General features: G+C 47.3%; 1 protein-coding gene across 1 annotated transcript in view; it reads left to right on the top strand.

The window, feature by feature from the left end:
• CTNNBL1 (catenin beta like 1) overlaps positions 1-19,678 on the top strand; it is a 152,845-nt gene extending 133,167 nt beyond the window's left edge. The window contains exons 14-16 of the mRNA XM_082643383.1: positions 8,083-8,220; positions 8,450-8,522; positions 19,486-19,678. Of these exons, the coding sequence (XP_082499509.1) occupies positions 8,083-8,220; positions 8,450-8,522; positions 19,486-19,574 (300 nt within the window). The 3' untranslated portion in view covers positions 19,575-19,678. The remainder of the gene's footprint in view (positions 1-8,082; positions 8,221-8,449; positions 8,523-19,485) is intronic.
• The last annotated feature ends 868 nt before the right edge of the window (positions 19,679-20,546 follow it).

The following is a 20,546-nucleotide window of genomic DNA, read 5'->3' as shown; positions in this document are numbered from 1 at the left end:
AGGTGGTGGGGCAGGGGATGCTATGGTGCTTTTCCCTGTCCTGCTTGCCTCTTTCCTAGATGCAGATTTAGCCATATGCCCCTTCACCCGCTCTCTCCTGCCTCCCTGCCCGCGCCTTTCCTGATCACAGTCATCCTTCCTACCATTGGAGAAGCTGGGGGGCTTGAGTTCTGGCCCCCCGCCTCTGACTCTTACCTTGCAGTGTAGCCTTGAGCACTCTGTTTTTGCTTTTCTCATCCTCTCTGTCCTCTCTCAGGGGGGGTCCACAGTCTCTCCCAACTTCACAGAAGCCCTGGTTCTCTCAAGGCTGGCTTATATGTTGTGAAAATTCAGATGAATAGTCTAGTAGTCTAGTTGTTTGTTTATTTTTAGTGAATTTAGAAATCCTACCTGTGATGGAGGCATCATGGTACCATAGAAGGAACATGAACCCAGGGGTCGTACAGCCAAAGGTTAAATCCCAGCTCTGCCACACATAATTCTGTTCTTTGGGGAAATGCCTTGCCCTGTGTGTGTATGTATATTCGTTTTCATGATAGTTTTATTAGAGGGTCATTTTGAAGATTAATGAGATTGTTTGTAAAAACCTGGCACATGCTCATGTGTTAAGGCTGGCCTAACACATAGTTTTCCCTTTGTTGGGCAAACTCTGGCCTGATATCCTTGGATTCTTATTAGAGCTGCTATCAGTTGGCTGTATATTCTCAAAAAAAAAAAAAAAATCCCTTTTACTAATTCTCCAGCCTCTGTTTCCCCTGCTGAAAGTGACCTGCAGTCCTAGGATCCTTCTCTAACAGTCTGCCCTATTTCAGAAGCTCTTGGAGGAAGATTCTGTTTTGCTGTTGCTTGTGCCTCCCCCAACTCCACATACCTATCTCTCCCTTTGCTTTGGAAGAAAAAAGGAAATTGGCCTTTTCTCAATGGTGGGGCAATTCCTGCCCATGACTACAGACAGTAACTGTGACCCCCAATGGGTTTCTGAGTCATGTCCTCTCTTATTAAGAAAAGAGGGATTCAGCGAGGGGCAGCTCGCTGCCTGTCAGGGGCAGATTAGGAGTAGCATCCACACGCCCATTTGGAGGCTTGCGACTTGCCTGCGGAGAGCGATAGAGACACCTGGAAAGGTAGTGATTTGGTAGTGCTCCCGAAGACAGATTAACATTTAAAGTGAGGATGTGGCTGGAGGAGGGTTAGAACACACACACACAGCCCTGCAGAAATGGCACCTTGATGCCACACGTACCACCTCCTTGTGTGTCTTAGGAGACGAAGCCGTTTATTTTAGCAGCCCCCAAACAGACTTATGCTGCTGTGAATTGCAATCTGTTCTACTTAATGAGCTATTCACTGAATTACCATCTAAGTTTTTTTATTCTAGCCCTCTCTTATGGAATGAACAAAATAAAACCTTTCAGAGTGTCTTTTTTTTTTTTTTTTTTTTTGGTTTAACTCTCCCAAGTTGCGTGTGGAATTTGCTGGTCTAGCTATAGATTCCCACCCCCCTCTTTTTTTTTTTTTTTAAGTTTCTTCAATTTATAAGGAAAAGACAGGCAAAGGAGCCAGATGACCTTACATTTAATGCTGCTGGTTTGTAGTAGTTCCCAGATATAGCATAAAGAACTCATATGCTCATATGCTAATACCAGAAAAGGTCTATAAAACAAAGACTTTCCTTCTTTGAACTATGGAAGTGCTCACAGGCTTGGAGCCAGACTTGTGTGTGTTTTTATCCTGTCTCCAGCACTTAGCTCTGAGCCTGTGACCTTTGGAGAGTTCTCCAACTCTTCTAAGCCTCAGTTTCTCATTTGAAAGTGAAAATAGTAATGATTCTTACCTCTTGGGGTTTAAGGAAAAATGAGAAGTCCATGAAAGTGCTTATTAGCACAGTGCCTGGCAGACAGTAAGGACTCAGGAAATTGTGCTGTTATTATTCCATTTTTGCTGCCCATCCCTTGTCAGAGTGAAAGGACTAACAGAAAAAGGTTTTGGACTAGGAAATCATGTTCCAGTCAAGTCTCTAACCGAAACTCAGTGACAGTCATTTGACATCTATCTCAATATTTCCATCTGTGAAATCTGAAAATGGTGTTTGCTGTACATATCCAACACTGGGCATATATAACAAGTGAGGTTAATGCAGATCCACTGCTTTGAAAAGTAAAAAATGCTGTATGTGGATGTTGAGTTGTCATTGCTTCACAGAGAAGACGGTCACCTTCACTCAAAGGTGAGAGTTGAATGAATTAATTTGTGGAAGACATCCTTTAAATCTTAACTCTCCTGTCATATTTCAAATACAATTCAATGTATATATAGATTTTCACTTTGAAATTTTGTAAAGTACGGTATCTTTACAATACTTAAGGAGGTTACTGATTTTTTGGAATTTCTCTTTAATCTCTATTAATCATATTCCCATTTTAAGAGCACTTGATTTGCCTGCCCAAATTGTTTTAAAATAGCCTGTCTAATATAATAGCAGATCCAGGGGTTGTCTCTTTCTTATAGGGAAGTTTAATTTATCGATGAGAGGACGAGCTAATTGTCCTGTTGAGGTGACAGTTTGTGTCTTCTACTTGAGGCATGTCTCCCAGTGGCTCTTCTGACTGTCTAGGAGCACTGTCAGTCAACAGCTCCCGTCTGTCCATTTACCCATATGCAGGCAGAAACTCACTGCATCTGGTTATGAAGGTGCTTCAGTCCTAGATTTGCCACAGGTTATCAAAGCTAAAAGGAACCTTCAGGAAGGCCAGATCAGGGAAGACAGAGCTCAGCCCCCCTACACTCCCCAACCTGTGATTGGTGTAAACAGTGCTGACTGATTTCAGTGTTCTTCCCCTACTAAGCTCCAACTTGGCTGCACAACGCTTTTCCAATATGGTAATCTGCAGCCATGACAGTGAATTAGAGTTGGCACTCAGGAACCCTATTTCCCTTCCCTGATCCAGCTTAGGCTTCTAATTTCCAAGCAAAGAAGCCAAGGCCAAGAAAAATTAAATGACTTGCCTACGGACATTAGTAAGTTAGTATTAGAGTTGGGATCTGATCCCATTTGCTTAGTTCTTTAAGATGTCTGGGTCTTCCTCAGGCACAGAAATCCAAAGAACCATATCACGTCCTTACCTCAAGATCAAATTTTTATCTAGTGTCTTAGAAATGGAGAAAAAGAGCCAAAAATGCATTAATCCATTTATAAGACGTTGACTCTGTTCACACATTGTAAGACGGGTGGATAATAAAGGTGACATACCATCCTACTTCTTTCTAAAACAGACCAGAACTTGAGAAGCCTAAAAGAACTGTACCCAAACTTCCTTATTTTCCATCAGAATAATACATAATCACCCTGCTTTTTTTAATTTCCCTTTAAACATGGAGTACACATTTGTACTCAGCTTCCGTGAATCCACTCAGCAGTAAATATTCCATGCCACAGAGTTGTAACAGGCTAGATTAGGGACTATCCTGACAGCAGTCACCTTCTCTGTGTGCTGGTTTCTATGATGCTTCTAAATCTGTCAGGGCAAAACTTTGTCTTAGAAGCCAGTCTGTGTTTCATCTTTGTGCCTGTTCAGTGCGGTGATGGTGATGCCTCTCTTGGAGATGAACTGTAATCGTATCTCAGATCTACATTGGAAAATTTCACTTTCAAATCATGTGGCCTTATGTCTAAAAGTAGAATGTTGAATTGAATGTTGTTAGAGTCTTGAAGTTCTGAGGAAAGAGGAAAAAATAGGATTTGTCAATGCTCTCTTGGGTCCATCCTTTCCACATGACAGTATTTAGAGAAATTGGAAGGTACATTATGTCTGGTTAAAAGAAGATCAGATTGTGGGAAAGAGTGTGAAAAAGAAAAAATCACCAGGGGCACTTCTGACGTAATTGGAGAAATTTAATTTTGCTAAACTCTATTTCTTAAGCCTTTCTGTTATTTAGTATCTTCCTTTGTTCTCCAAACAGCTCTAAAACGTATACCTACACAACCGTGGTAGTATGAAAAGAGCACATTCCTGGATTTGAATCCTAGTTCTCCTACCCACTAGCCTTAGGCAGGTTGCTCTGCCTGAGTCAGTTTCCTCATCTGAAATGGGGGTAACAATCCCTACCGCGTAATATTTGTGAGAAGTAAAGGAATCAGTATAGGAAAAGCACTTGGCACTATAATAAGCCCCCAGTAAACATTAGCTGCTCCTCCAAGGTGGGTAGATGGTGGTAGCAATGGCTATTATTCAGACTGCCTCACACAACGCCTGGTATGTAGTAATCATTCAAAAACGATGATCTGCCGGTAGCTAGGATCTAATAAGCAAAGGAACACTCCCTTCGTTCTCTTCTTTCTGTCTGTTAATGACGGTGATATTCCACTCTTGTTCTCTTCCACCCTAGCCGAGTTGACCCATGCTATTGTTCCCTCTGTTTAGAATGTTCTTTCCAGCTTGTCAAATTCCTTCAGAATCCAGCTCAAATGTTACATTTCCCTTGAACTCTCCTGACTCCTCAAAACAAACTTAGTCTGTCCTTCTTCTGGAGTCCCATGGCACTCAGTACAGTTTGAGAGGTCCTTCATAATAGCCGTTACTGCATTTAAAAAAGAAGTTTGTTCATATTTGTTAACCTGATTAGACTTTAATCTCCTTGATTATGTAGACTGTCTTATTCCTTGATTATGTAGACTGTCTTATTTATCTTTGCTGCCCCTGGTACATCATGTAATACCTGGCCCATAGTTAGGTGTTCAGGAAGTCTTTACCAGGTAGATGAATGAATATGTTTCTCTCCAAGTTCCCATGTTTGGAAACCTCTAAGGGTTTGGTCTCTGTCCTCTCCTCTCTTCTGCTCCCCTCCCCTCCCCTCCTCTCTTCCCCACCTGATATACTTCTCACACAGGCTGATACTGTGGCCTCCGAGCTGTACACCCTGCCTGCCTCTCAACAGTTTAAGCCGATGTGTCCGTCATAGAGGTGTTGGCACATTCTCATTCACTTTCTTGCACAGTGTAGTCTGCAGCTCACCATATCTCACTTCTCTGGCCAGCATTCAAGCTTCCCACCAGCTAGCCCTCCAAGGCACTGTCCCTCGCCATTTCCTAATGTTTCCCCTCCTACCCCATCCACAGAAGTCTTAGCACACACAGCTCATTAATACAGCTGAACTTAACCTGCATTTTTCCAATCCTGTTTCACAAATGCTTTTCAAGAGTCTGCTATGCAAAAAAGTACCATGCAAGGTGCTTTCTAGGTACAAAGATGATTTAAAACTTTACACCTCTTGCTTTCAAGGAACCTACACAGGAAAGAGGCACACATCTGAATAACTGTTGCAGGACAGGGCATGGGAGGTGCCATAAAAGAGGTACAAATCCAAAACTTGGGGGGGGTGAGGATTGAAAAATCATAGCAAGTTGGAAAGCATTGAGAAGTTTTTAAAGATCGCAGGAGAAGTTTTGTAAGGAGTATCACGTTTTAGACTTTAAATACATTATGATAGAGATTGGGGGTTGGGGGGAGTACCAACATTACAAGCAAAAGTGAAGGGGCCAGAAAAAGGAGGGCAGGCCTGTTTGTGCTGTGTGTATGGGTCGGGGGCTAGTGAGCAGAAAGTATGAACTGCATAAGGCATTTTGCGTAAGGCTTCGGACCACAGGAAGGCCTTCATTCTTAAGGCATTCATTCTGCTATGTCTGCCAGTGAGGAGCCTTGAAACCTTATCTATAAAGTCACTTCTTCCCAATGCCCTAGCATCTTAACCAGCCCTGATTAGCACCCACCATTTGCAATGACTTTAAATTTGTGGGCGCACTGTATCCCTTTACTTTTTGGTCATTTTCTGTGTTACTGTGACCTTCCCGGATAGACAGTCAGCTTCTTGGTGACTAAGACCAGGGCATCCCCTTACCTCCATTTTCATTCCTTTTCTGCCTTAACTCAATGCTTAGAAAGGTGTTCTTGCCACTAGGCACTTGGCAGGGTCCCGATCTGAACACTGTGCTTCATGTTATTCATTTCCACCTCAGAGGTGAATCAGACAGGCTTCCTGTCCCCGGGGAGTCCATATTCTAGTAAACTGGTGATTATGAGCAACTAACTTAACCTCTGTGTGCCTTGGATTCTAATTTGTACAGTGGGATTAATAATCCCTTCCCTGCTCTCTTTAAATTTGGTAATAAGGACCGTATACATAATAACACTTTAAACTCTGCAGCATTATAGAAATGTGAAGTATTAGCAGCAAATGCTTTCTGCATGAGTGAAAGTCAAGAGTAATTTTCCTTCCTGGGCCCTCAGCTGCTGAACACTTAGGAGTTCTGGAGCAGGAAGTTATGATTATGAGCAAATGAGAAACTAAAGAGGCCCTTCTACTTTTAAACTCCTTGGACATCAGTCCAGTGCTCCATGACTACCTCATGAACGTTAGCACTATTACCAGATTACCAAGGAATTTGCTACTAAATGAAGCTATGAATTAGTGGTGGTGATTTACTGGGCAGTGCAAGGCCTGGCAAATCTAGAACCCTCTTTTGCCTCTCAGACAGAGACCTTTGGGAGTGAGATGAAAAGTAGCCTTGTGTAGCTGCAGGCTGGCCCCCTGGGCAAATAAAGAAGCATGTTATCTGCGTCTAAATAGTCTCTGCAGGATGCTGGTTGGAGATTGATGACCACAGTGGTAAGTCCTTCGAGTTTGGGAGAGTGGAAAGCAGAGTCCCAAGGGCTTCTGTCAGTGACAGGAGCCTGAGTTGTCAGAGGGAGCCATGGCCATAAAACCACTGACGGAATTAAGAAATGGATTGTTGTCATCAAAAGCATGTATTCAAGCACCTGTCTTCTTAGACCAATCGCTAGTCGTGTAGAATGAGTCCCTCCTCCAGTTCTGACTCCTGAGAGCTGACAGCCTGAAACAGAGATGTCTTTTTCCTTTCATTCACTGCATGGATGTTTACTGAGCTGGGAATGTAAAGACAAAATTCAGTCCCCACTTTCACAGAGCTCACAGTTCACCCTCATGAAATAAAGGGAGTTATAGAAACAGGGAGCTGATGATAACTGAAATCAGTGTGAATATGACGTGCCAGAAGAGGTCGTGTCATGGAGTGACCTGCAAGGGTGCTGTCGGGAATTTTGGAAAGGAGGAGTTTTTAGCTTTAAGTAATCAGGGAAGGCTCTGTAGGAGAGGTGGCTTAAAAATAGCGTTGGCTTGAGAGGTACCCCAGAATCCCTAGGACGGAAGGCCCTAAAGTCCCTGAGTTGGGAAGAAGAGCCCTCTTGGCAGAGGTGGTGATAATCCACTGGATGAGGGACTTTGGAGGTGGAGGGGAATGAAAATATTCTACAGTGATTGTGATGGTGGTTACACAACTCTGACTATACTAATTGTATGGTATGTCAATTGTATCTCAATAAAGCTGTTTTTGTTTTTGTTTTTTTCTAAAGAATCTACTAGAGAGGAATAGATATGGGGACAGCAAGTCTGATAGGTCTGGGGTTACAAAAGTTTAGGAAAGAGACTCCCATCACTCATTAGGACTTTGGCCTTAAGGGAGTATTGAACTTGTGGAGTGAAATGGAAAGATGGGCAGTATTTTGCATCTAACAAAATGTAAGCCAAAAGGGACACATAGATTGGGTACCTGTGCCATCACCAGGGTACCAAGACAGAATCGTAGAGAAAGCAGACCTCTCTTCCCTAGGTTAACTTGATGGAAGGGAAAGAGAGTTAAGTATATCTGTAGAGAGGTTATTTATGGAGGCTGGAACAAAAGAGTAAAGAATGAGTAGAAGCAGATGAATAGATTTGTGTCCCCATCAGCTTATTTTTTCAGGTTGAATATGTTGATGAGATCATTTTGGCCCTGAGTCACTGTGTAGGAAAAATGGACTTTAATCTTGACTCCCTGGGCCAACAAGAGAACATAAGATACTTTAGAATAATGGGAGAAGCAGGAGGCAAATCGAGGCAGAGTGGTTTTCTTCTGTTGTTGTAGTGGTAATTACTACTATTCTGTGTATTAGGGGTGGACTAGAAACCTATTCTTTCCTCCTTCACTCACTGTGTGGCTTTTATTCCCAAACGTTCATTCATTTCTAGGACATGGTCCGGCGTGGAGAAATCATAGACAATGACATTGAGGATGAGTTCTACCTCCGGCGCCTGGACGCAGGGCTTTTTGTTCTCCAGCACATCTGCTACATCATGGCAGAGATCTGCAATGCCAACGTGCCCCAGGTAGGAGGGGGCTGCCCCTGGATGGGCCCTTCCTTCCCTGCCTCCTTGCTTGCCACCTGCTTAGGTAGAATGGAGTGAATCACACTCTCCTTGAACTCCTTCACTCTACGTGGGCCCTCTCTTTTAGGGATGGGGGTGAGGTGAATACTTTCAATACGATGTATTCTGATGTCTACCAGGGCAAATGATGCTTTTTCTTTCTCTTTCCACTCTTCCCCTTCCTTATTAGATTCGCCAGAGGGTTCACCAAATCCTAAATATGCGCGGAAGCTCCATCAAAATTGTCAGGCACATCATCAAGGGTGAGTTGCACATTGCTTGTGTCTGGGGCTCCAGGGAATTAGATGATGCTTTCTGTCTCTGTCAATATCCCTGGAATTTGGTGCATAGCATTCTCTGCACTAAAGGCTTAAGTGTGTTATCCAGTTCAGTGTGTGTCCAGGTCATCTTGTCAGAACACCGAAGACTACCCTAGGTATTCTCTGCCTCTGACCCTCTAGTTCCAGAATTTTAAAAACACATAACAAACAAGAAGCACTAGGTGTTGGAAATATAAAAACAAAACAAAAAAACACCAAACAAGAAATAAACAAAAAAATCCAGTTCCAAACTGCATGTAATGGAAGGAAATTGCTTTCTTAGGGGAAAAAAACAAGGAAGTAACAAGAACTACCTGGAATTAAGGCAGAAGGAAGTGAATCTGAGGCAGTGTGGTGTAGTAGAAAAAGCATGCCTGCTTTCCAGTGCTAGCTCTGCCTTCCCCCAGCTGTGTGAGCATGATCTAGAAGACATTTTGCAAAAGTTCACAAGATACTTACATGATAGCATCCAGTGTAGTGCCTGGCACACAGAAGGTGCTTGGGCGAATTTCCTTCACCTACCCCAACGGGTCTCTCCAATGCTGTTGTATCTTTGGCTGGGCCTGACTCAGCTGGAGTGGCTCCCAAGGGGCCTCCAGTCGGTGAGCATGCTCTCAATCAGCTCTGTGGTGCAGTTCCACCCTCCGGCCACTTAGCACAGACTAACACACATGGCGGCTAGAAGCCTGTATTGGCCTTTACAGTACTGATAATGCCAGAGTTCAGAGAGTCGTGATGGACGTAACTGCAGGCACATCATCTCTCTCTCTCTGACCCTTCTCCTGCCCACTTCTAAGATGAGAGATAAGGCTAGATTTACTCAGAGGTTTGCCTGTAAGTGGCTTATAACTCCTGTTACATGTGGGAGATGAAATGTGGAGATAAATGATACATATAATAAAGTGAGGAGAAGTTAAGAGCCATGGGTTCTGGGATCTGGCTCCTGAAACAGAATCCTGGCTCTGCTGTTTACTGTGATACCTTGGGCAAGGTATCCAATTGCTCTGGGACCTCATAGATTAGGTAAAAGGATTAAATGAGATGATATATGGAAAATATCTCAAGTTAGTAAGTTCTTAGCAAATGTTAGCTATTATGAGTATTATGAACTATTATGATGATGATTATCATTAGCAGCATTATAAGTGAGGCATGGCTAAAACCCCATGGGAAGCCTTGTGGGAATAGTAACACTGACCTGGGCCTTAGACATTCCAAAACAAAGGAACAGCGTGAGTGAAAACATAGGACTGGAAATCACATGATCGGCACAGCCCTCCCAGGAGGGTGGGGATGGTAAATCCGTCGTGCCCATTTTGTAGATGGAGCCTTCAAGGCATTGGAATTTATTGTCTTCTCCCTCAGAAAGAGGAAGGAGGGAACTTGTTCATGAGCCTAGCCTAGTATCTTCCACAGTGGCATCATGGGTGCTCCCTCTTTCTCAGTGTCACATTCACATGAGTTACTGCTCAGAGTGTCATGCCACCCCCTCCCTAAGGCGCAGCTGTGGTGATTTGCAACCCCAGCCTTTAAATGGCATTTACTTTCAATGCCCACATGTTCAGTTAGAACTTTTTATGACTCTCAGCTCTACTCTCCTGCACTTAGGCTTCTCCCTGCACCTCCACTCCTGTGATCAAAACAGTGATCTGAGAAAGGAGAAGTGTTTTTAACAGGTGCTGACACGTAGTAGGTGGATGCTTTTCTTTCAGAGATCCTAACACATATACCTGAGGTTATTCAGGATTTTCAGCTGCTGTGAGCCAGCCTCTGTCTCCCTCAGATCCCAGTTTATTCCCCAAGTGCCTGTTTAAGCACTGGGCGCATACTGGGTGCTGAATAGACATTTGTTGATTATCTGGGCAGGTGAGCCCGTGAGCAGCCTGCACAGATGCTGCGTTCATTCCCAGCACTCTTGTTCCTCTCCCCTGTTGCTTTCTTTTCCCGCTCTGTCCAGACTCCCAGATCCATCCTTCCAGACCCAGGTCCAGCCCTTCAGCTCTCTCGCCATCACCCTTCACAGCCAGTCCATTAGTAAAGCTGCCATGTCTGCCTCCAGTCTCCATCCCGAATCAATCCACTTCTCTCCATGTGTTATTTTCCATCATAGCACCCAGTTTATTTCCTTCCTAGCCCTTATCACAGTCTGTAATTATTTTTATTTATGTCTTTGTTTCCTTGGTTTGTGTGTCTCATACATTAAACTGTAAGCTCCGTGACGTAGGCACATTGGCTCGTTCTCCGTGTCTCCTCAGCACCTAGAGCAATGCCAAGCACATAATGGACACCCGGTGTCCATTAAACTTGTTGAATTAAACCCTACCCTTATGTGAATTTAAATGGGCAAATGTTTACTGAGACTCTCCTCAGGACTCGGCACAGTGCTAATACTGTGCTACTAAGGTGTCACACAGCACCTGCCCTCATGGAGCTTATAGTCTTCTGGGGAACACAGATGTAGAAATCAAGCTAAGTGAAATACACACTCCAACAACTACTCAGCTGGCATTGCTGGGTGCCAAGCTCTGTATCCAGTACTAGAGATACAAGGAAGAATAAATAAGCAAGATCCCTGTCCTTGAGGGTTCATGGTCTAGCTGGGAGAGATACTCGAAACTAACTATGACGTGCTTGGTGCTGCGTTAAAGTTGTGAACAGCGTTAAGGGAGTGATAAGGGGGCAGTAATGGAGGCACAGGCCATACCAAGGAATCCCAGGGGAGGAGAGGCTCCTCCCAGGACTGGGAATGGTGTCCCAGAGGGACAGGCACGTCCCAGGCAGAAGGAGCAGAGGTCCAGCACAGGACACCAGTGGCCTTCATACGGACCCTGCCACGTCAGTGGAGGCCAAGCAGGGGTGAGGGAGGCTGGAGCATTGGGTGGGGTTGGGAGTATTGCTGGGCAAGTCTCTCGAGTTCTGTTGGGTACACGGTGAGTTTGGGTTACGGGTAGCGCCTGCATCCCTTTGTTGGCCAGCAGAGAGTAGACATTCTCATTAGGGCGGGAGAGGTGCTTGTTTGGACAATTTGAAGTCAGTAGTATGGAGGTGATATTTAAAGCCAGGAAATTAGATGTCATTGCCCAGGTCAAAGAAGTCCTCACAGGACGCTGACCACTGAAAACAAACAAAAGAAAGAGTTCTCTCCAGATGGAAGGTTAAGGTTATAATAAAGGGCTCACGCTGGCCCCAGGAAGCCCACCTGCCTGCGGTGTTGGGCGGTGGAGCTGTGCCACAGGCTGCCTCTCAGCAGCCCCTGAAAGTGGTGCAGTGAGCAAGCTCCGGGCAGTGCTGAGGTTGAAAAGGGGCGAGGCTACCGCAGGGCTGGGTAGGGGTGGCGTCTGGGCTCTGCTCAGGCCCACCTCTTAAAAGCCTTCACGCCCTCCCCCTCCTGCCCCCACCCTCCATTCCATCACAATGCACGAGAAAACAAAGCCTCACAAAGAAAGCCAGCTCATCAGTCTGTGCTCTTTGATTTTAATTTTGTTTTTCAGTTTGGGTTGCTTCCTTTTTTTTTTTTTTTTTTTAACGTGCTAATTAGATGCAAGCTTTTTTCTTTGATTTTATGTCCTATATATTTCCTAAGTTTTGCTGGCAGGATGACAGCTGATGTATCCCTTGAGGTCTCAGGAAAATGCTGATGAGGCAAGCCCAGCAGGGGACTCTTCCCGTTATATTTCAGTCCCCTTTCTCAGGATCTTCCTCCCTCCTTTTCTGTTGGGGGTGCCAAGAGAGCTGGGAAAAATTGATGGCTCATTAAAGTCCCTTGGTTTGCAGACTGCTTACTCAGTGCTCCCAAAGTCCAGCTTTCCCTGAACTGGCAGCAGCTCTGGCCTGAGGCCTCTGGTGCCCACCTAGGGGACGGTGGTCTCTGTGCCAGAGAAGGACCACGCGCTCTGAAAGGGCAGTGACAGTCGTCCCTGGCTTTTACCTTCTGGTGCCTGGCCCACGCCTGGCGCAGAGAAGGGGCTCAGCTAATGCTTATTGAGGGTACTGCTGAGGTGGTGCTTCAGGCTTCTTTGTGCTGTTCCAGAAATCCAGGACCACAGTAGGTAGAGTGGTCTCTCCCGAGCACGTCGTCTGTGCCAGGCTTTTAATGTATGTTCTCTGGTTCTCACGACGGTCCTAAAAGCAGGATTACAGTCTCCATTTCACAGATGAGGTAACCAAGACTTGTGGTTAAGGTTAAGGGATGTTACCCAGGTCACTATTAATGCTGGAAACTGGATCCAGACTCAGTCGGTCTTGCATCTGGCAGAAAGGAGAGCTCTAACTGTGCCAATTGGCTGATACACTCCTACTGCATTTAAGAAAGAAAATTCAGGGCATGCACCTTTACAGAGTACCCACTGGCATCGCAGGGCACTAGGTGGGCTCCTTAGATGAGTGAGACACTTAGGAGGCCCTGTCCCCAGGGCGATTCAGTGCCATCACATGTGAAATAAATAAGCACAACACAAAGCAGATTGAAGTCAGTGCTAAGATATGGAGGGAGACTCAAGAAAGCACAGTTAATTCTGCTGGAGATTATAAAGGAGCTTGCAGATCCAGAGAGGCTGCACAGAGGAGGAGGTGCTTGGGGTTTTTTTTTTTTAATTGTGCTAAAATATGCATAGGAGTTACCATTTTAACCATTGCAGCTATCACCACCCCCTGTCCATAGAAGTTATTTTCATCTTGCAAAACTGAAACTCTGTACCCATGAAACACTCCCCATTCCCTCCTCCCCCAGCCCCTGGCAACCTCCCTTGTATATTCCGTTCCTGGGAGGTTGATGACTGTGAGTAAGGAGATGGCTTCCTGAAGCCTGTGAAGGACCTCCATATGCAGATGCAGGTGTGCACTGAGTGGTCCTCTCCTTGGATATGGAGTAGGCGCTGTGACCTGGGAATACTTCTTCATATAAATACTTGTGCCAGGGGTTTGCATGGAAGCCTCTGGTGAGTCTCCTGGATGTTTTAGTCACTGGTGAAAGTTGTTGGAAGATCAGGTGGTGCTGGGCTGTTTGGCAGAGGAAAGCTTAGAGGATTACTGACTCAAAACTCTGTCACTGGTGGCAAAAAGACTGAGCCAAAGACTTCAGAATGCTTTCAGAGATTGGCTCCCGGCCCTTTGATTTGCTTGTGTTCTTTATGGCTTGAAGTCTTCTCTCAGAAGCTCATAAACATGTATTTCCATATTGATTTCAGCTCTTGGTTGAAAGCTGCAGAAGCTGAGAGGGTTTCTCTTCCGGTGACACGTTGATGTGTGAGACTTGCTCCAGGCCACTGCTGCTATGGCCTCTAGGGTTGAGAGGCAGGAAAGGACCCCGGAGGGACTGTTTAACCTTAGGCAGCTACTTGCCCTCTCCCTAAGCCACAGTGTCTATAAGATGAGGGTAATCTGCCTCAAAAGGTTGCTGTGGGAATTAGATGAGGTGCTGCAGGTAAAGTGCCTACATGTTGGCACGTAATAAGTGCCTGATAATGGTAGCTACCGTCACCGTTGTGATTCGCATCCCAGCTCACGCAGGAATAAGCAGAGCTGAGAGGCACAGACCAGCAAGAATTCTGGCTCTCTGTAACTTGGGGTAAGTTAGTAGATAACCCGTTTGAGCCTTCCTTTACTCCTCTGTAAGAAACAAACCGAAAGTGAATACTGCCCCAAGGAAGGCTGAGGTTGAGATGCAGGTGGGGGCCTGGGACAGACTACTTGCTCAGTAAATGCAGGTTCCTTCCTTCCCTTCCTTGGCCTAATCCTTTCACCGGTGCTGGCAGGAAAGCCCACGGACCAACACCCAGGCCATACTCCTCAGGGCCTGGTGGGGGTGGAAGGGGTAGGTGGTGCTTTTTCAAGCAGCTGAAAGGTCTGTGGGAAAATGGTCTATAGGGATGTGACCCTGTTAGCGCCGTAAGCAAAGGGTAAGTTTCCTTCTCCTCCTCCTTTAAGTAGGTTTCATTTTAATCGGATCCCTGATGAAGCTTCTATCCCCAGTTGCAGCCCCAGCACATCCTCCTCCTAGAGAAGTAACATTAGTCCCCCCACACTCATCCTTGTCGTTAAGGACTCTCTGTTAGACCTCAAGGATTTTCCTTTCCCAGTTTCTATTTTGTGATTATTTCTATGTCTTCAAGGGTTTTCAGTGTAAAAATATTGGTGTTCCTCTTCTCCCCACTCACCCTTCCTCCTGCACTTTTTCAAGGGTGAGTGTTTAAGGCTTAAGGTCCAGGGACCTGAACCAGGCTTGTGAGCGCTGGTCCCAGTCTCTGTCCTCAAAGACAGTCCTTCCCCATCTGCCAGCCCGGGTGTCCCTCCCTCTTCCTCTTACCAAAAACAGAACAGCTTGTATTCCATGTCTGCATAATAAACCTGCTGTCTAAAGTTTGCTTTAATATTTATGCGTTCAGCACTGCTGCCTGTTTTTGACCTCCATCAAAGCCTTTATTGTAAGAGCATTTGAAAACGCTGGGGAAGTCGAGAAGGGAGTCTATGTGTACACCGTCTTTCTCACTCTCCAGCCCGACTCACGCTCTTCCTGTCTCCCCTCTCCCTCTCCCCCACCCTGAAGTCCTCCCTTCATCTAGCGTCTCTCTTTTTCCTGCATTCTCTCCCTTTCTTACACACACACACACACACACACACACGCGCGCGCGCGCGTGCGCACAGAGCAAAGAGGACTCTTTCCCAAGACCTCTGGGAGGAATCTGTTTAATATTTATAAACTGCTGCAGCAGCTTTAATAACCAGAGGTAGCTGGCACCACCAAGGTTTGCTCCAAATAGGATTCTACTCTGGAAACAAAGAGTTAGTTGGGGTAAGGGGCAGAGGGTGAGAGGTGAGGTGCACGGTTGGTACCAGCTGCCACGGCCAGTGGGAGAGCACTCGGGGCCTGTCAGGCCCGGTGGGCCTGGCCCTGTGGCTGGCTCGCTGCGGGACCCTGGCCGGTCACCTGTCCATCCAGTTGCAGTACATTTCTGAGAGGCCTGCCAGCCCTGACACTCAGTGACCTGGCATGAGGGAGCATGGCCCCAGCAGCCCACTCCACATCTGTTCTGGCTGCTGAGGCCCCTTTACTCCAGGACATTCCCTCCAGAGCCTTACCTTTTTTTTTTTTTTTTAAACATCTTCATTGGAGTATAACTGCTTTACAATGGTGTGTTAGTTTCTGCTTTATAACAAAGTGAATCAGCTATACATATACATGTATCCGCATATCTCCTCCCTCTTGCGTCTCCCTCTCACCCTCCCTATCCCACCCCTCTAGGTGGTCACAAAGCACTGAAGAGCCTTACCTTTTATGAGGACGTTGTAGCCAGATGCCCTGCCACAGCTGGGCTGCTTTGGAGATTTTTTTCCCCAAAGGATGGGGAACAGGCAGGGTAAGATAACTGCCTAGGTAAGAGGATGCCACTTTGGGGACCAGCTCCCCAGCCCCACCCCCATGGCTTTTGACGTCCCTTTTTCACTTCTGACACATGTTCTTGGTGTGAATATCAGCTCCTCTACCATCCTAGGCTTGGGCAGGTTGCTTCAGTTCTCTAATACGCCTCAGTTTCCTCATCTCTAAACAGAGATGGTGCTCTTTGCCTTATAGGATTGCTGCAAAGATTATATGAGACAATATAGATAAATGCCTGGCACGTAAACAGTGTTCACCACGTGTGAGGTCCCATTCCATTCTGTACAGGATAGCCCCTCTTCCAGATCCTACTAACTTCCTTCACAGCCCATCTCCAGAGAGCAGGTAATCTGACTGTTTCCTCCTTCCCCGCATGCAGAGCAACAGAGGAGACTTGTCCATTGGGTGGGTGCTCTGTGTACAGCAGTGGCATGTGTTTTTCTAAGGCCTTGGGAGGGGTGATTCAGCAGGGGATTGATACAGACTTTGGTCCTCTCCTCTGCGCATCCCTAGAAAGAGATTAGGTCCCTCCAGGGAAGTTGGCTTTACTTGGAAAAAAATCACTGCCCCAAAGGATCAGACTGTTTCTCCACTTCCCTCTCTCCTGGGTCTGAGAATACATTAGGAGAACAAAGTGTTAGTTCAATCCATTAAGACTCTTGCTTTCAGACCATGCCTCTGAGGGTATTAAATGCTATAATGGTCATTTCTCTCTCTCCTGGGGCAGCGACTAGATCATTCACATGTGAGTAAGAGATACCACTTACATACAGCCCCTAGCCTTCTCCCGCAGCCCAGTTTCTGTTCTCCCCAGCCCTCCCTTTAAGGAGCCTTAATAGAAGGGATCACAGCCGTTTGCTGTTGGAGGTGATGGGTGGGCCTAACAGAAGAGGATGATTTCCAGGGGGAGACACACAGCTGGCACATGTCTGAATCCCAAGTCCCGTTTTCCGGCACATGTCCAAAGTAATAAAGAGGATGGATGAAAAATGAAGAAGTGGCAGGGGCAAGGTATTTCTCCATCGTGGTAGGGAATGGGAGGTAGGGGAGGGTTTGCAGGCTTTCTTCCCTTTCCCCACTCTTTGTCTGATTTGGATGAGCAGATGTTTTATTATGCAGAAGCCTCTTGCAGGAGAGTTTTCTATTGTTCCATCTCAGGCCACCCCAAGCAGGGAGCTGGGGGCAGACCCGCAGGCACTCATTCCTGATCCACTGCTCTGAGAGCTTATTCACAGCACCAGACTGGTAGTTGGCTCTCAGCCAGGCTCTGCTGGGAATTTAGCTGAAAGTAAGGCGAAAGCCCCTAGCTTCATGAAGCTGTCAGTCTAGAGGGAGAGAGGGGACAAGTAGAGGATGATCTAGAAGTCAGGCCTGCGGTGGAGACAGAGGCCTGAGGACAGGAACAGGAGTCAGAGGTGAGCGGGCGGGGCTTCGCGGAGATGGTGTCCTTGAAGGATGTGTGGTGTTTCCCCGAGAAATGTTGCTGGCCTGAGCAAAGCAGGCTCAGGCAGGGAGCTAGCGTATCTTGAACATCTGTTATTATAGGTTCTTTACATGCATTTGCGGAGGGGGAGACCGCGCAAGGCCACCTAGGATTGTGAGTCAGAGTCAGGATACAAACACAGCCCACAATGTTGCACCATCTCCTGTCTGAGGGCGGGGGCAGGGCACGGTCAGCACACAGAGGAGTTGGCTCTCCGTCCCCCCTCCCCGTCCACTGGGCTCTGGGTGCCACCGCAGGAAACTCAGGGCCCCACTCACCACGCAGGCCCTGCACTCTCGTCCCTAAGCTCCACACATCACTTCTGTGCCATATTGCACCCCTTCCCGCCTCCTAAAACCAGCTGACCACATAATCTGGGGGGGCCAGGACACTTCTGAGAATAAAATGGAGGTGTGTTAAGTACTCTGTTGGGATAACAGGGGAAACGGGACCATATGTTTACCCACCTTACAACTCTTCGGTTATGTTCTGTCATCAACGTCATGTCCTGTATTCCCATCCTCTTTAGGCCTATTTCCTTTATCTTCCTGCTCTAACTAAAACTGTCTGTACCAGGGATGGGTCCTCTCAAGTGGTACCTACTTTCTCCCAAATGCCTTTAACCACTGGAGATGGGGGAGGGGCCTTCCACGCTCCTCCTGGGCGTCTCTAGACCATTCTTTCTCCCTCCCTCTTTCCAAAAAACACCCATTTGTTTCAATCTCATGTCAGTGGACTGTACCCCAGCCCCCCTCCTTGGTGGTGCAGACACCTGTTCCCCTTATTCCTTGGAGGAATTCCAAGCTCCCTGTCACCCTCTCCACTACCCTGTCGTATTTCTTAGTAGCTTCACTATCCACATCTCTCTCTCTCACGCCCCATTTCCAGTCCCTCAGTAAATCCTGCTGGATCCACCTTCAGAATACATCTAAAGTCTAAAGACTTCTCACCTCTACCATGACCTCCTTGGACCAAACCACCAATCAAATCACATCTCCTTCCCTCTGCCCTTGCCACCTTAAGGGTATCTTCCACACAGCAGCTAGAGTGAGCTGGTTAGTCAAATCATGTCATTCCTCTGCTTAAAACTCTCTTATAACTTCTCATCTCAGGGGAAAGTCCAAAGTCCTTACAGTGGCCCGACATGACCTATGCCCCGCCCCTCCCCGGCTCTGAGCTCCTTGCTCACCGCAGAGGGTCCAGGCATGCTCCCCTCTCAGCCCCTGCTCTGCTTGCCCCTCTGCCACTCACTCCCAGATATTCCCGCACACACCTGCCTCAGGTCTTTAATCAAATCCCCCATCTCTGTGAGGCCTCTGCCAGCCACCCTATATATTTTATTTACCTTTCGGTTTGTCTCCCCCACTAGAAGGTAGTCTCCACAAGTGCAGAGATTTCACCTGTCCTGTTTTGATCAGGACTTTATCCCCTTTGCCTCAAATAGTGGTTCTCAAATGTGAGCAGCATGAGCACTACCTGGAGGACTTGTTCACACAGACTGCTGGGCCCCATCCTCAGAGCTTCCTAATAAGTAGGTCTGAATTGGACCCCCAAATCTACATTTCTTTTTTTTTTGGCTGCGCCACGCAGCTTGCAAGATCTTAGTTCCCCAACCAGGGATTGAACCCAGGCCCCGGCAGTGAAAGTGCCGAGTCCTCACCACTGGACCGCCAAGGAACTCCCCAGATCTGCATTTCTAACAAGTTCCTGCGTGATGTTGCTGCTGTGGGTTGGGGTCCCCGCTCTGAGAACCACTGGGTCTGGGGCAGCACCTGCCCATAATAGCATCCACTGTGTGTGTTAAGTGAAGAAAGGCTGCAGCTAGCAGGGGAATGCGGGCAGGGACAGGGGAGTTGCGCCCTTTCCACCATGGGCCTTGAATGCAAGACCAAGGAGTTTGCACACAACTGCCACCGTGGGTGCAACTGGAGGCATTAGAACAGCACACACCCCACGGGAGCTGGGGTTCAGGGAGAGGCATGATGTGACCCGGCCACGAAGGACCCCACGCCTCAGATTCATGCCTAACCCTGCCTTTGTCTCCCCAGAGTATGCGGAGAACATCGGGGACGGCCGGAGCCCGGAGTTCCGGGATAGCGAGCAGAAGCGCATCCTGGGCTTGCTGGAGAACTTCTAGCGGCCCCTGGCCCTGGGCAGCAGGGACTCTCTCTGGGCCTCCCCCAGAAACAGTTTTTATGGAGCTCGATGTGACTTTTGGACAAATAAAAGCTAGTTTTGGTATTCCTGGGCTGGTGTTCTCTATACCTTCTAACCTTTACCCAACACCTTTCCCAGCAGTGCTCACGGAACGCGTCTGAGGAAGCTTAGTGGTTGGCCTCCCCCTTCCAGTGAGGAAACTGAGTCTGAGAGCTGATGAGTGATAAAGTGGCCACTGTGGCTGCCCTGGGGGTTACAGTGAAGCTTCCCATCTGCAGCTGGGAAGGGGAAGGCATGGACTGGGGACCTCTCTGGGGCTTCCAGCCCTGACATGAAGAGCCTGGGCGTGTAACACGAGGCACGTGGCTCGTGCAGAAGCACCCTGGGGAGGGCTTCCTGGCACTGCGAGGCCGCCCGCAGAGCACACAGTCCTCAGAGCAGCGGTCTGAACCCTGGCCACGCGTCAGAGTCACTCTGGTTGGAAGGGGGCTTGGAAGTACATATCGGTGTTGGGCCCCACCCCAGAATGCTGAAATCGGAATGTCCAGTGAGGCCCAGGTGCTGGTACTGTCCTAAGCCCCCAGGTGGTTCTTAGTGTCAGGGTGAGAACTACCACTTTAGAGTAGACAGGGGTCCAAATCCAGCTGCATTGTTTACCAGCTGTGGCAGTTTGGATAAGTGACTTCACCTTCTTGAATCTCACTTCCTTCATCTGCAGAGTGGGGGTCATAATACCCATTTGGTGATTTCTTTTGTCCTTCCCTCACACGTCTGTGGCTTCAGAATTGCAGTCTCACCCCTTTTACAGGGACTGTGAGAAAGCTGGTCTCCTCCTCTACAGAAGTCAGCGGTCCTTTAGCGTGTTTTTATTCTGTCACAGAGAGTAAAGTCCTCGTGAGTGAGGAGTGGGAGGACAACCGTCTTAGAATGAAGTGTTTAGCCCAGGGTCAGC

This window comes from Mesoplodon mirus (genome assembly GCF_964341445.2).
Source record: "Mesoplodon mirus genome assembly, chromosome: 15".
Lineage (NCBI taxonomy): Eukaryota > Metazoa > Chordata > Mammalia > Artiodactyla > Ziphiidae > Mesoplodon > Mesoplodon mirus.
This window is presented reverse-complemented; position numbering and strand designations above follow the sequence as displayed.